This window comes from Myotis daubentonii, chromosome 17 (genome assembly GCF_963259705.1).
Source record: "Myotis daubentonii chromosome 17, mMyoDau2.1, whole genome shotgun sequence".
Lineage (NCBI taxonomy): Eukaryota > Metazoa > Chordata > Mammalia > Chiroptera > Vespertilionidae > Myotis > Myotis daubentonii.
Window position 1 is genome coordinate 31,601,340 of NC_081856.1, and position 12,126 is coordinate 31,613,465.

Sequence of the window (12,126 nt, forward strand, 5' to 3'; positions counted from 1 at the left end):
AAGGCCAGCGGGCCACATGCAAATACAAATATTGTATTTGTTCCCCTTTGGTTTTTTTACTTCGAAATAAGATATGTGCAGTGTGCATAGGAATTTGTTCATAGTTTTTTTTTTAAACTCTAGTCTGGCCCTCCCAATGGTCTGAGGGACAGTGAAGTGGCCCCCTGTTTAAAAAGTTTGAGGACCCCTGACCTTGACCCTGAACCTGGTTCTGGTTTTATTTTTCTTTCTCAAATATTAGTCCAGGGTGAATCTGATAATCCTAGATAAAATCAGAAAACCAGTATATTGGACCTGTTAAATTCTACATGTATTAAATATTTTGTGAGTAAAATAAAACAAACTTTCTGCTAGATAGGATTTTTGTACTTGAAAATAAGCTAGTAGATTCTTGTACATTCCAGGCCAAGTGTGAACAGATTGTCACTTCTCTAGTTTCAGTTGTCTGACCTCTTTATTTTGCTTTGAGTAAGTGCGCACATTCTCCAGTTTTACTGAGAAATAATTAACATTGTATTAGTCTAAGGCAGCGGTTCACAACCTGTGGGCCGCGACCCTTTTGGCGGTCAAACCACCCTTTCACAGGGGTCGCCTAAGACCATCCTGCATATCAGATATTTACATTATGACTCATAACAGTAGCAACATTACAGTTATAAAGTAGCAATGAAAATAATTTTATGGTTGGATCACATGAGGAACTGTATTTAAAGGGCCAGAAGGTTGAGAAACACTGGTCTAAGGTGAAAAGCATGATTTGATACATGTTATTAAATGATTACATTAAGAACTGTCCTTTGTCCATTGTATATATTCTTGGCTCTTTTGTTGTAAATTAATTGACCAGGTATGTATGGCTTTATTCCTGGACTCTCAATTCTGTTTCAGGTTCTGGTTTAATCTTTAACAAATATTTTTGCATATTTCCAGAGGTAGGCAATTTTAAAGCTATCTCATTAAATGACCCATTAAATAATCAGTATACTTTCAAATTGCCGAAAAACAAATTAAGTTCACTAAGGATAAGAAATTAAAGTACAACAGAAGTAAGGTCAGGTTTAAGACTTCTCAACCATAGAATAAATGAATCTGGTTCAGCCTCCATCAAGGGACATTGACAAGATAGCCTGCCAGTTTTAAGAATTAGTTCTCTGCCCTCTGGTGGTAAGAAGTTGTCTAAAAAGAGCATTTTTCTCTATGAGCTCAGGAGTAGGAACAGGTGAGTTGATTATTCTAGTACCTCTCCTGGTAATTGTTCCTTGACATTCCTTTAGTTTGTTACAGACTGTTTTTTCATTGTTGTTTTTTTAAATATTAAAGCCTCAGAGGAAGGAAATTTAAAAGAGATGGACCTCCAAAATCATCTCTTTTCTATTTGCTGCTCTTTTTCTTTAGAGCCCAAGTTAGTTGGATAGCCTTAAAGCAGTTGTGTGCAGTAATGGTGATAGTAGCAGGCTAATTGATGGGTTTCTGTACTGCCCTGGAGTAAGTTCTGTTTTGTGTGTTTTTTTCTAAAATGTTACTATATAAACCTTGGGGGATGTTTACTGTTTATGGTTTTTCTTATTTGCAGATTTCTCACATAGACTTAAGTTTTTGATTCCTAAAAAGTATAAAAACACTTTTGTTCTAGGATAATAAGATAATGGATCCATTTTTTTGGGGGGGGGGGGAGAACTACAATACTTTAATGTAGAAGCTTTACAAGTAAAAGAAAGATTTACAGTTGTGTGTGAAAAGTTTATTTTTGTATTCTTTTCCATATGAATAACTGCAAGCTTGCTTTTGCTCCCACCCTGTATAATCAATTTTTGGTTGTGAGGAAGTATGCAATATTGCCCCAGTATTTCTTTTCATTTTGAAAACTTGAGCAAATTTAAAAGAAGCTACCCTTAAAATGTGCATCTTAAATTGCCTTATTTTTATTGTTTTAAGCCTCAGCAAGTAGAGCAGATGGAAATACCTCCTGTAGAACTGCCCCCAGAAGAGCCTCCAAATATCTGTCAGTTAATTCCAGAGTTAGAGCTTCTCCCGGAAAAAGAAAAGGAGAAAGAGAAGGAGAAAGAAGAAGAGGAAGAGGAGGAGGTAATGTTAATGTCCTGAAAAAACCCCAATTCACCTTTAGCAAAATCTACCAGCTTTTTTAATTTTCATATTAGAGATTAAGTTCATTGATGTTGAGCATTAGAGTGATGAAAACATGTTTATAAACTTGAAGCAAATTTTAAACCAAATGTTTAGCGATCTAGCTCATCATCAAGAACATCAAATTGTATGCTCTGCTATAACTCATTGGTTTTTGAAGGACATGGGACTGCCCTTCACTGGTTTCTTTGCTTCACAACTAAATTGCTTGTAGCTGCTTTTATTATCTTGTGGTCAATAGTCAGTTGTTACTATTACTGTTATCTATGGCCTGGAAATCAGATAGCCAAACATTTATCGTTTTGTTTTTATTAGACTGGAGTAGGATGTGACTTTAGATTGAGTGAAGGCTGTCATGACTCTTTATTTTTTAAAAAGTATAGAGATGCTTTAGGAATGGATTTCTTTTTCCTGGAGCATGCTTTGGCTGTTAAAATATTTGACAACATCGAGAACCTCAAGAACTTTATTTAGATCTTTATTTTAAATGCCTTCCAGGTGGCATTGAAGCTTTTAAATTTCTTCCAAGACTAAAAGTTAGGGATTGAACACATGTCATTAGCACTTAGTGCTTAAGATTTAAAATGAGCACTACATTGTTTTAAAGTCGAAATTTAGCCCCAGAGCTACTCTAGCCTATGTATTAGAGTGTGCCATTATCTCAGACTTAGCATTGAATTAGTATCTAAAAGTCATTGTGCTACCTGTTAGGTGTACAGCTGTTCACTTCCGACTCTTTGGGAGTGGTGATAGTTCTAGTCTATCCTGGGAGCTAGGTGGCTCAAGTGAAATATATATGATGGGTCATAGTCTATATAGTATTTTTAAAAGAAGTGGGCTAAGTACTACTTGCTCATCTTTGCTAGTTTGTGGCCTCTTCTCTGCTACTGGTCCACAATGAGATTAGGAATCTGCCAGATTATAAATCACCTAGAATATCATGCTCCAAAAATAAAGCATAACATGCTGTTGATCTCAACTGAATATGTTAGTGGCATAGTTGATTTATATCTCAGCATAAGTTCCTTCCTTATTTTAACAGGGGCCAAATAACCAACCAGCAATAGTCCATGGACCATGCTGTATAGAGCACATCTTTATAGACCAGTACAGAATCTCATATTCAGCCAAATGTTTGCTTGCAGGTACAGAGGACTTTCTTTTGTAATTTAAGAAAGACAAACTTCACACTAGATTTAAGTGATTTTTCAGCAGGATCATATATAATTTTCTATTAGTCAAAATAGTTCAAATTAATTTAGAGCGTTCAGGAAATACAGAAATAGAAATTTCATTTTGCAGCAGATTTTTATCAGCTTACTTTTGTGGGGTCATCTTCATTCAGGATGAAGATGCTTCGGGGGGTGATCAGGATCAAGAAGAAAGAAGATGGAACAAAAGGACTCAGCAGATGCTTCATGGTCTTCAGGTATGCCGGGGCAGTCTTAGAATCCTCAGCAAAGAATTGTGCCATTACTCCCTCAAAAAAAAAAAGTTACATGCTATAACCGGAATACCTATTACATATTTTAAACTGTTACTTTTCTATGATTAATCTTACAAGCAGAATTGTGGTGATTTATGGTACTCCTTTGTGTGTCATTTTATTTTTGGTTGAGCAAATTTAATCTCTGAATAATTCAATTTGTCAAATTGTTGTAATGTCAGATGTCACTTACCTTATCTGATATTTTAAGGCCCAAGGGTATCTTAAGCATCTATGACGGGTGGGCAACCTTTTTGTGAGTGCGTGCCAAAACCAGCAAAATCTCTGACTCAAAATTCATCTGTGTGCCAACCCTAATATTTTGAGAACATGTTACGCCTACTTGATATCTCTTAAGGTGAAGAACCTTGAAGAAATAATAAAATACATTTATTTTTTAATGTATACATGTACACTGATAGTCTGACAGAAAACTATGACTCCGTTTGATACTATCAGTGGGACTTTGGCTGCTGCATCACTGATGACAGAGATTTTACATCAGGTTTATATTTCGTGACCTTCAGAGATACGCACAAGCTACTACTTTCATCCGTCAGGCTACTTCTATTACGAGACTTAACAAAATTCATCACTGAGAACAAAGATTCACAAATGTATGTAGATGAAACCAAAACACTGGTAGGATCTAAGAAGGCAGGGAGAGTTAAGGCAGAGGCATAGAAATTGCTCTTCCCCTCTCTCATCAATCCATGTCTGTGGTCTTTAAGATAACTTATGTTAAAAGTTGATATTAAGAAAAAAATTGTAAATGGGAGATTATAAGAAAGGGTTTCGAGTGCCAGCAAAAGTTACTGGCGTGCTAGGGGTTGCCCACCCCTGATTTATGACATACCAGGAAAGTTGCTCATGGTTTCCCAAAATAAATTCGGAGGATAGTTGGAATCAGTTGAATTAGATGTCAAAGAAGATGAGTCAATATTTCTTGGATTTGTGATATACCATGATCAACTTTCTTTTTACCTTCTTGACTGATGTGAGAATCACTCTTACTATTCAAAATCTTCTCCCAGCCTCCAATAGAATATACAGTATACTTTTTCCAGTATCCCCAAATTACTTTCATTTAATTCCTTTTTTTTTAATTTCAGCGAGCTCTTGCTAAAACTGGAGCTGAATCTATCAGTTTGCTTGAGTTATGTCGAAACACAAACAGAAAGCAAGCTGCAGCAAAGTTCTACAGTTTCTTGGTTCTTAAAAAGCAGCAAGCTATTGAGCTGACACAGGAAGAACCATACAGTGACATCATCGCAACACCTGGACCAAGGTTCCACATTATTTGAGCAGCTTAGAAGTATTGTAGCTAGTGTTCATTTCACTAGTGTGTAAAAATTGCCCCCATGTGTAGGGCACACAAAACCCTTTAAGAAATTCAGATTTTTGTCTGTACAAAGTCTCTGCATTTTTCATCATTTTTTCCAGTATTTTAAATTCATCAGTTTCATCTTTAAGGGAAACTGCTTGTATGGATTGTGTTCTGATGGAGAAAACAAGCACCCAAGATTAAACAGTTCAGAATATATGTGTGCAATATTGGCGCATGCAATAATGTTGAATAGCAGTCAAAAGTCAGGATTTTTATCTGTTCTCCATGACTGCTGTGGAAAGGAAAACTTGTCAGGAAAAATGTCTGAACTAGGGTGTGAATCTTAGGAAGAAATTGTCTTTTCCCATCAGTAACACTGGCAATCTTCTTGTAACCACTGTTCTTTGGGATGGTGCCCAAAACAGATTGTGAAGTGTAATTCCATGATGACCAAGGGGGTGTGTGAAATTGTGTTGTAACTCATCCCCTTCAGTTACAAAAGGATGGGACTATTTTAAAAGCATTCCACGAATCTTTTTAATGAACCTTACTATCCTGAAATCTGTTGTTTTAGTGAGGCTCTAAAATCAGCAGAAATAGACTTTTTAGAGTAGAATGATTTTAAACAATTTTCCAAGAGCTAAAAAATCAAAGTTTTAAAAAGATGTTTAGGTGTATTGAAGTATTCAGATCATGAAAATAGAAATTGCTATTCCAACTGAAAGGACAAGACTGATGGGAAATCATATACCTGGTTGACTTAATCTTTCAGCAGACAATGCTGTAAAAACTAATGGCTTCTCTCATATTTATTGTAAGTTTTATTACTGACCTCTTTTTCCAACGCTGTACACTCTGTGTTTGGAACTTTAATAGCTTTGCAACAGCAATCCTGTATCCAGTTTCCTATAATTTAAGTGAAGAAAACCATCCAATAAAGGCTTTATAATTAACAGACCAGATAGCACCAGAAATCATGTGACTTATGATTATCAAAACGTCTTAACTTTTAGGGAAAAATTACACTGAGAGTTCTAGCTTAAGTGGTGGCACTTTTGTGGAAAAAATCACTTTCAAAACTCAAACTTCAGTGTATACCCAGTAATTTAAAATTAAGTGAAATGTTTTAAATTTGTGAATGCGTAATCACTGTTTTGATGATTCATTTTCTTGATAATGGTAATTGTATAAAATTGCTATTGCAGCTTTATTTTCAATATAATGTGCCTGTAAACCATTGATTTTTCTCCCTTTGTAAAAAGACATTGTAGATAATTGAATGATTATAGAAAGGTCATTAGTTTCTTGTTACACATTTTGTTAGTTTGGTTTTTGTTGCTTTATTGGGTTTAATATTGTTCTTGAAAATAGTTGATGCTATGTTATGTATAACTTTTCTAATAAAAGTTGTGTTATAAGCTGTAAATTTTTGAGGTATTGGTTATACAGTTGGTGGTGTTCACATGAAAAACACTGCTGAAAGAAGTAAATTGTTCTAGACAAGGCCAACAGAAGGTAAGGCATAATTATCCATGCAAATAGTAAATGGATTTTCAAAATGTCTTAGACTACATATGAAACAGTGCTTTAACAGAAGACCTGACACCAACAAATGGCTGCTGCTAACCCCTAAGTACGTATAAATTACATGCCTATAGGTGTCCATACTTGGTGTCCTAAACAAATTTAGCTGAGAAGCATGTTGCAGAGATTTCCTGAGTTCATCTTAAAGCCTACTGAAAGCCAGGGCACTCAGTAACCTGGAGTAAACTCGAATTTACATTCAAGCTTAGGACTTGTCTCACTCCCCACTGTGAGCTCTGAGACAACTAAGACTTTGATGCTATCTGTAACAGGAAAAACTGTTACTAAGTACCAGTTATCTTCAAATCCAAAGATTTTGTTTAGGGCTCACCACCTATGGCAAAAAAACAGCAGTAAAGAATTAAAATCTAATATGGAAAGAAGCCTAGAACACAGTATGCCAGAGTTCCTGGGAGTAGTCCAGAAAGGATTCTCAGATGATTTAAAAGCTTTTGCTAAGATTTGAAAGATGGCTCAACATAGTAAAGTGAAAAGGGTTTCATTTTAGATACAGCAGAACCATAAGTTTGATTTAGGACTTAAAAGCCTACAGATACTTGGAGAGCAGAATCCTGTCTGACTTCCTCACACAGCTACCAAAGGGTGCAGTAGAAGGAGCAATGGGCCAGAGGTCTGGAAACAGCTTCTCATCTTAATTTGATTTTGAAGCCTAAAACTCAAACTTCTCTATCTGGGCCTACTTCTAAGATAAAACCAAGATCAGGTCACGCCTGTTTCCAAGAGTTGTGAAAATCCTGAGCTAATTTAAAAATTTTAAAAGCAGCTAACCTTTGTATGACGGTGGTTACTTTTTTTCAGGTCAAGTTCTTAACCTTTCTAATCCCAGGGTACGTCTCCACATGGAGGGATGACATGGCACCTCAGTCCATCTAAAATAATTCTAGTTATTCCTTCAGACCCCCTAATGCCTCATCTTGGTGAGTGGCCATATCTTCCAGTGTCTTGCAATTCCAATTTAGACTAGCCACATTTCAAATGTTCATTCGCCATAGGTGACTAGTGTTGCACTAAAGGTCGCACAATCTTAAGATAATACTCCTAAACCTGTGCAAGGTGCTTAGAGTCTAAGGATGCACAAAAACAAGCCAGGTTCTCTGCCTTCATGGAGTTTACATTCTAGCATGAAGACTAATGAACAAGAAGCATACGTCAAAATTGAATGATAGCTTGCAGTTCCAATAGGGTGGTCAGAGGAAGCCTCATTTAGAAGGCGAAGTTTTGTGCAGACTTGAGTGTTAAACAAGGATGTACAAAGGAAGAGTGAGTGTTTCAGAAGAAAGAAATGGGTAGGGCAAAAACAGGGACATAGGTGTATGCCTGACATATTGAAGATAAGGCAGGACCAGACACTGAATAGAATAAAATGGGAGGTAACAGGCTAGGTCATGTACAGCAGAGGTTCTCAACCTTGCTGCCCTTTAAAATCACCCAGGAAGTTTTAAGAAGTATGTGCAGGTTCAGCTCTGAGCGGAGTGTTTCTCCAGAACAAACAAAATAGGTGAGTGGATGCATGGGCAGAAGGATTTATGAAGTAATGGATCTCCCACCACTGTGGTTTCTTATTTACTGTGTGCTTTGGAGTAATTCCTAACAGTCTACCACCAGGATCTGATGTGAGAAAGACAGGTCAAGTGAGAAGAAAATGTATTTGCCGTTAAATGGACCAGGGTTGCCCTGTGACTCAGTTTATTCAATCATAAATTGGAGCTGTTGGAACAGAACTTGCAGTCTTGTAAAGATGACATGAAATAAAGAGTGCCTAAAACAGTGGGTACTTGATAAGTGGTGGCTAGTGTAAAATGTTTAAAGCAAGGGATTCATATTAGAAAATGGAGTTTTCAGAATATGAATTTGACAGTGGGGTGCAAAATAGCGTACAGAGACTAAAAGAAGTTGTAAACACGAATCTGAACATTCCCTCCCTGTCAGTACCTTACCTTCCTTCTACCTGGGCTGCAAAGATGGTGACAGGAGGCTCCTGGACTCCCCACCTCCCATGGACACCCCAAATGGAGCTATACATGGAGCAATTTCCTTTGAAAGAATATCCAGAGACTAGCAGCGTGACTCCCTACACATTGGGAGAATAAGAAAATGCATCAAAACACAAAAGGCTGTCACTCCGCCATAAAGCCCACACCCAGCCCCGTTGGAAGGGAACTCCAGCCCTCTCCCTCTAGCTCAGCGGTTCTCAACCTGTGGGTCGCGACCCCTTTGGCGGTCAAACAACACTTTCACAGGGGTCGCCTAAGACCATCCTGCGTATCAGAAATTTACATTACGATTCATAGCAGTTAGCAACATTATAGTTATGAAGTAGCAACGAAAATAATTTTATGGTTGGGTCACAACATGAGGAACTGTATTTAAAGGGCCAGAAGGTTGAGAACCGCTGCTCTAGCTTGTGCCAAGTCTCCATTATCCCCCTGAAGAGCTTGGCTACAAATCTGGTACACAGCTCTTGTGGCTGTTGCTTAAGGGAAGGGCTCCCAGATCGCATGGCTGACAGGCAAGAGGGCTTGCATTCAGAAGTCCCACAGACTGTAACAAATAACAGGTTCTTAACAGGCTCAGGAGTGTGCATGCGAGCACACACACACACCTCACTGCTATAGACCCAGGCCCATATCAGGAAGCAGAGAAAATCCCCACCTCCCTCCTCCGTCTTGGGAGGCCTAAATACATACTTTCTCAGCGGCTCCCTGAGGCTTCAGCTACCAGCAAGCCTGAATCAGGCACTGACTGTGATCCTCCCTTTGGGACCTCACTGACAGACTGGGCACACCTTCAACTACTGGAGGCACTGAAAACAAGGCAGCTTGTTTTCAAACAAAGGTTTGAGAGACACCTGGGAGCATGGGCCAAGCTTACTGATGTGAATGATTCAGCTACATGAGATCCCTCTGTCAAGACTGGGAGACATGGCTGTTTCATCTAACACACAGAAACCAACACAAAAAGTCAAAATGGACAGTAATAAGTTATACACTAAAGAACAACATAAACAATCAAACAGATCTTAATGAAAGAGTGATTTACCCAATACAATTCAAAATAATATGCTTACTGAGGTCAGGAAAACAATGCATGAACAAAGAATTTTCAATAAAGAGAAAAAGTTAGCAAACAAATCACAGAACAGTAGAACACAATACTGTACTGAAAAATTCAATAAAGGGGCTCAACAAACTAGGTCTAGGGAAAGAGCAAACTCAAGGACAAGGCAGAATTCATCGAATCAGAGGAGTAAAAAACTAAAAATTATTTAAAGGCCTATGGGATACTGTAAAGAGGACCAATATGCCCATTCCAGGAAAAGGAAGAGAGGAGAAGTCAGAAAGTTATTTCAAGAAATGACTGAATACTTGCTTCACCTGGTCCCTCAGGACTGTAAATGTTTGCATACTTTCAACAGTTGGTCGAGGGGACAATTTGCATATTAGCCTTTTATTATATAGGAAATTTCTCCCTCTCTGAAATCTATATATATATATAAAATCTCACACACACACACATATACATATACATATATATGAAATAAAAGTAGAAATACTATATGATTCAACAATCTCACTTCTGGGTATATATCCAAGGGAAATGAAAACAGGATCTTGAAGACATAGCAGAACTCCCATATTGATTGGAGCATTTTTCACAATAGCCAAAATGTGAAAACAACGTAAGTCTCCATCAACAGACGAATGCATGAAGAAAACGAAACGGGGTTTCTGTAAGGTGGCACAGTAAGTAAACACTGCTCGCCTCCTCCCACGACCACATCAAAAATACAACCAACCACGGAACAACCGCCATTGAGAACTGCCTGAAGTCTAGCTGAACATAAGTCCTCTAACTGTTCGAGACCAGTAAGAGGGTTGGAAACTCAAAACGGTCTAGTTCCACACTCACATGGGGTGGTTAAAACGCAGGAGAGAGATCTCAGCTGCGAAGATCCCCCCTGAGGAGCAAGGGCTCCCAGCCCCACGCCAAACTTCCTCCCCAGCCAGGAAGAGAAATCCCCGTAACTTCTGGCTGTGCAAACCGGCAGGGATGGTGGCTGAGTGGGACCGAGGGCTGCTGGAGTCCCAGGCGTTCCTCTGAACGGCCCTGCGCCCTGACTCACTCGCTCTGAGCGCCTGCACTGGGGCAGCAGCTCAAAAAGCGCCAGGACATAGGGCAGAAACTGTATTGCCTGGCTTCAGAGAAAGGGATGGAGGGGTAACTTTCTCCCGGACAGCAATGCTAGCAGAAACGATTGTTCCTTTGCTGAGCCCTCCCTCTACCCAGCCTGCAGAGCCGGGCTGAGCACCAGATCTGAGTCTCCATTACCTGGCCAACACGGTTCACCCCATCCCACCCAACTTGTGGGCCCTCCCAAACGCAGTGGCTTTTCAATAGAAATGACCTGTCTTGGCTCATGCTGTAGACTTTCCAAAAAATCTCTCAAAGGTTCACAAACCCAGCCAACCTGGTGAAGGAAATAGACATACAAGTCCAGGAAGGGCAGAGTCCCAAACGAGATAGACACATCAGTTCACAGAAGAATTAAAGTGCCCGAGGGAATCTTAAAAACAGCAAGACAAAAGCAGTTTAGTTACTAACAAGGGAGCGTCCATAATATTGTAAGCTAATTTCCCAACAGAAGCATTTCAAGCATGCAACCTAATGGGAACCTCTGCTTAGATGCAGGGCTAGAAAAATTTAAACCTCGAGACAAAAGTTTCATCCCCTCAAGTCTCCCAAAGCCGAACAATGCAGTGATTCTCAGATGTTAGAATATGAGAGTCCTCTGGGAGGCTGTGAAAATAGAGGTTTGAAATCTGGCCCAGCAACCTGCATTTTATTTTTTAAATATATTTTTTAAATATATTTTTTCTTAATTTCAGGGAGGAAGGGAGAGGAAGAGAGAGATAGAAATATCAATGATGAGAGAGAATCACTGATCAGCTGCCCCCTGCATGCCCCCTACTGGGAATCAAGCCCGTAAACCGGGCATGTGCCCTTGACCAGAATCAAACCTGGGACCCCTCAATCGCAGGCCAGCCAGCACTCTATCCATTGAGCCAAACCGGCTAGGGCGCAACCTGCGTTTTTAACAAGCATTCTTGTGGCTCTGAGGCAGGCACATCCCAAAGGACATCTTCAGATACCACAGTTTAGCCTCATCCTCGGAGCTGCCATGTTGAACCCTGGGCCAGAATCTGGAGGCCTGGCTGGTGGGAGGAAGAGCCCTCCATGATAAGCTATGATTTATGCTCTACGGCTAATTAGTTCTCTGTTGGCCCATAGCTGTTCAGTGGGAAATTCTCATATGATTCAAAGATAGAATGAAGCTCTCAAAGTTGAGCAAACGGGTCCAGTGTTGTTTCCAGAGGGCATCTGGCCAAAGGGGTTCTCATTTCCCATTCTAATGATCCCAGCTGCTGACAGGCTCCCATGTGCTAGGAAAATGGGTAAGAGAGCCAACAGATAGATGATAATCCCATGAACAGCCATAATCAAAACAGCCACGGATCCTCTTTATGGAGTACGTTTGGCCTAGTGGTAGAAGGCATCGGATTGG

At 39.3% G+C, this 12,126-nt stretch overlaps 1 protein-coding gene across 1 annotated transcript in view; it reads left to right on the plus strand.

The window, feature by feature from the left end:
• RAD21 (RAD21 cohesin complex component) overlaps positions 1 to 6,384 on the plus strand; it is a 28,666-nt gene extending 22,282 nt beyond the window's left edge. The window contains exons 12-14 of the mRNA XM_059671863.1: positions 1,936 to 2,085; positions 3,491 to 3,574; positions 4,744 to 6,384. Of these exons, the coding sequence (XP_059527846.1) occupies positions 1,936 to 2,085; positions 3,491 to 3,574; positions 4,744 to 4,935 (426 nt within the window). The 3' untranslated portion in view covers positions 4,936 to 6,384. The remainder of the gene's footprint in view (positions 1 to 1,935; positions 2,086 to 3,490; positions 3,575 to 4,743) is intronic.
• Positions 6,385 to 12,126: the final 5,742 nt, after the last annotated feature.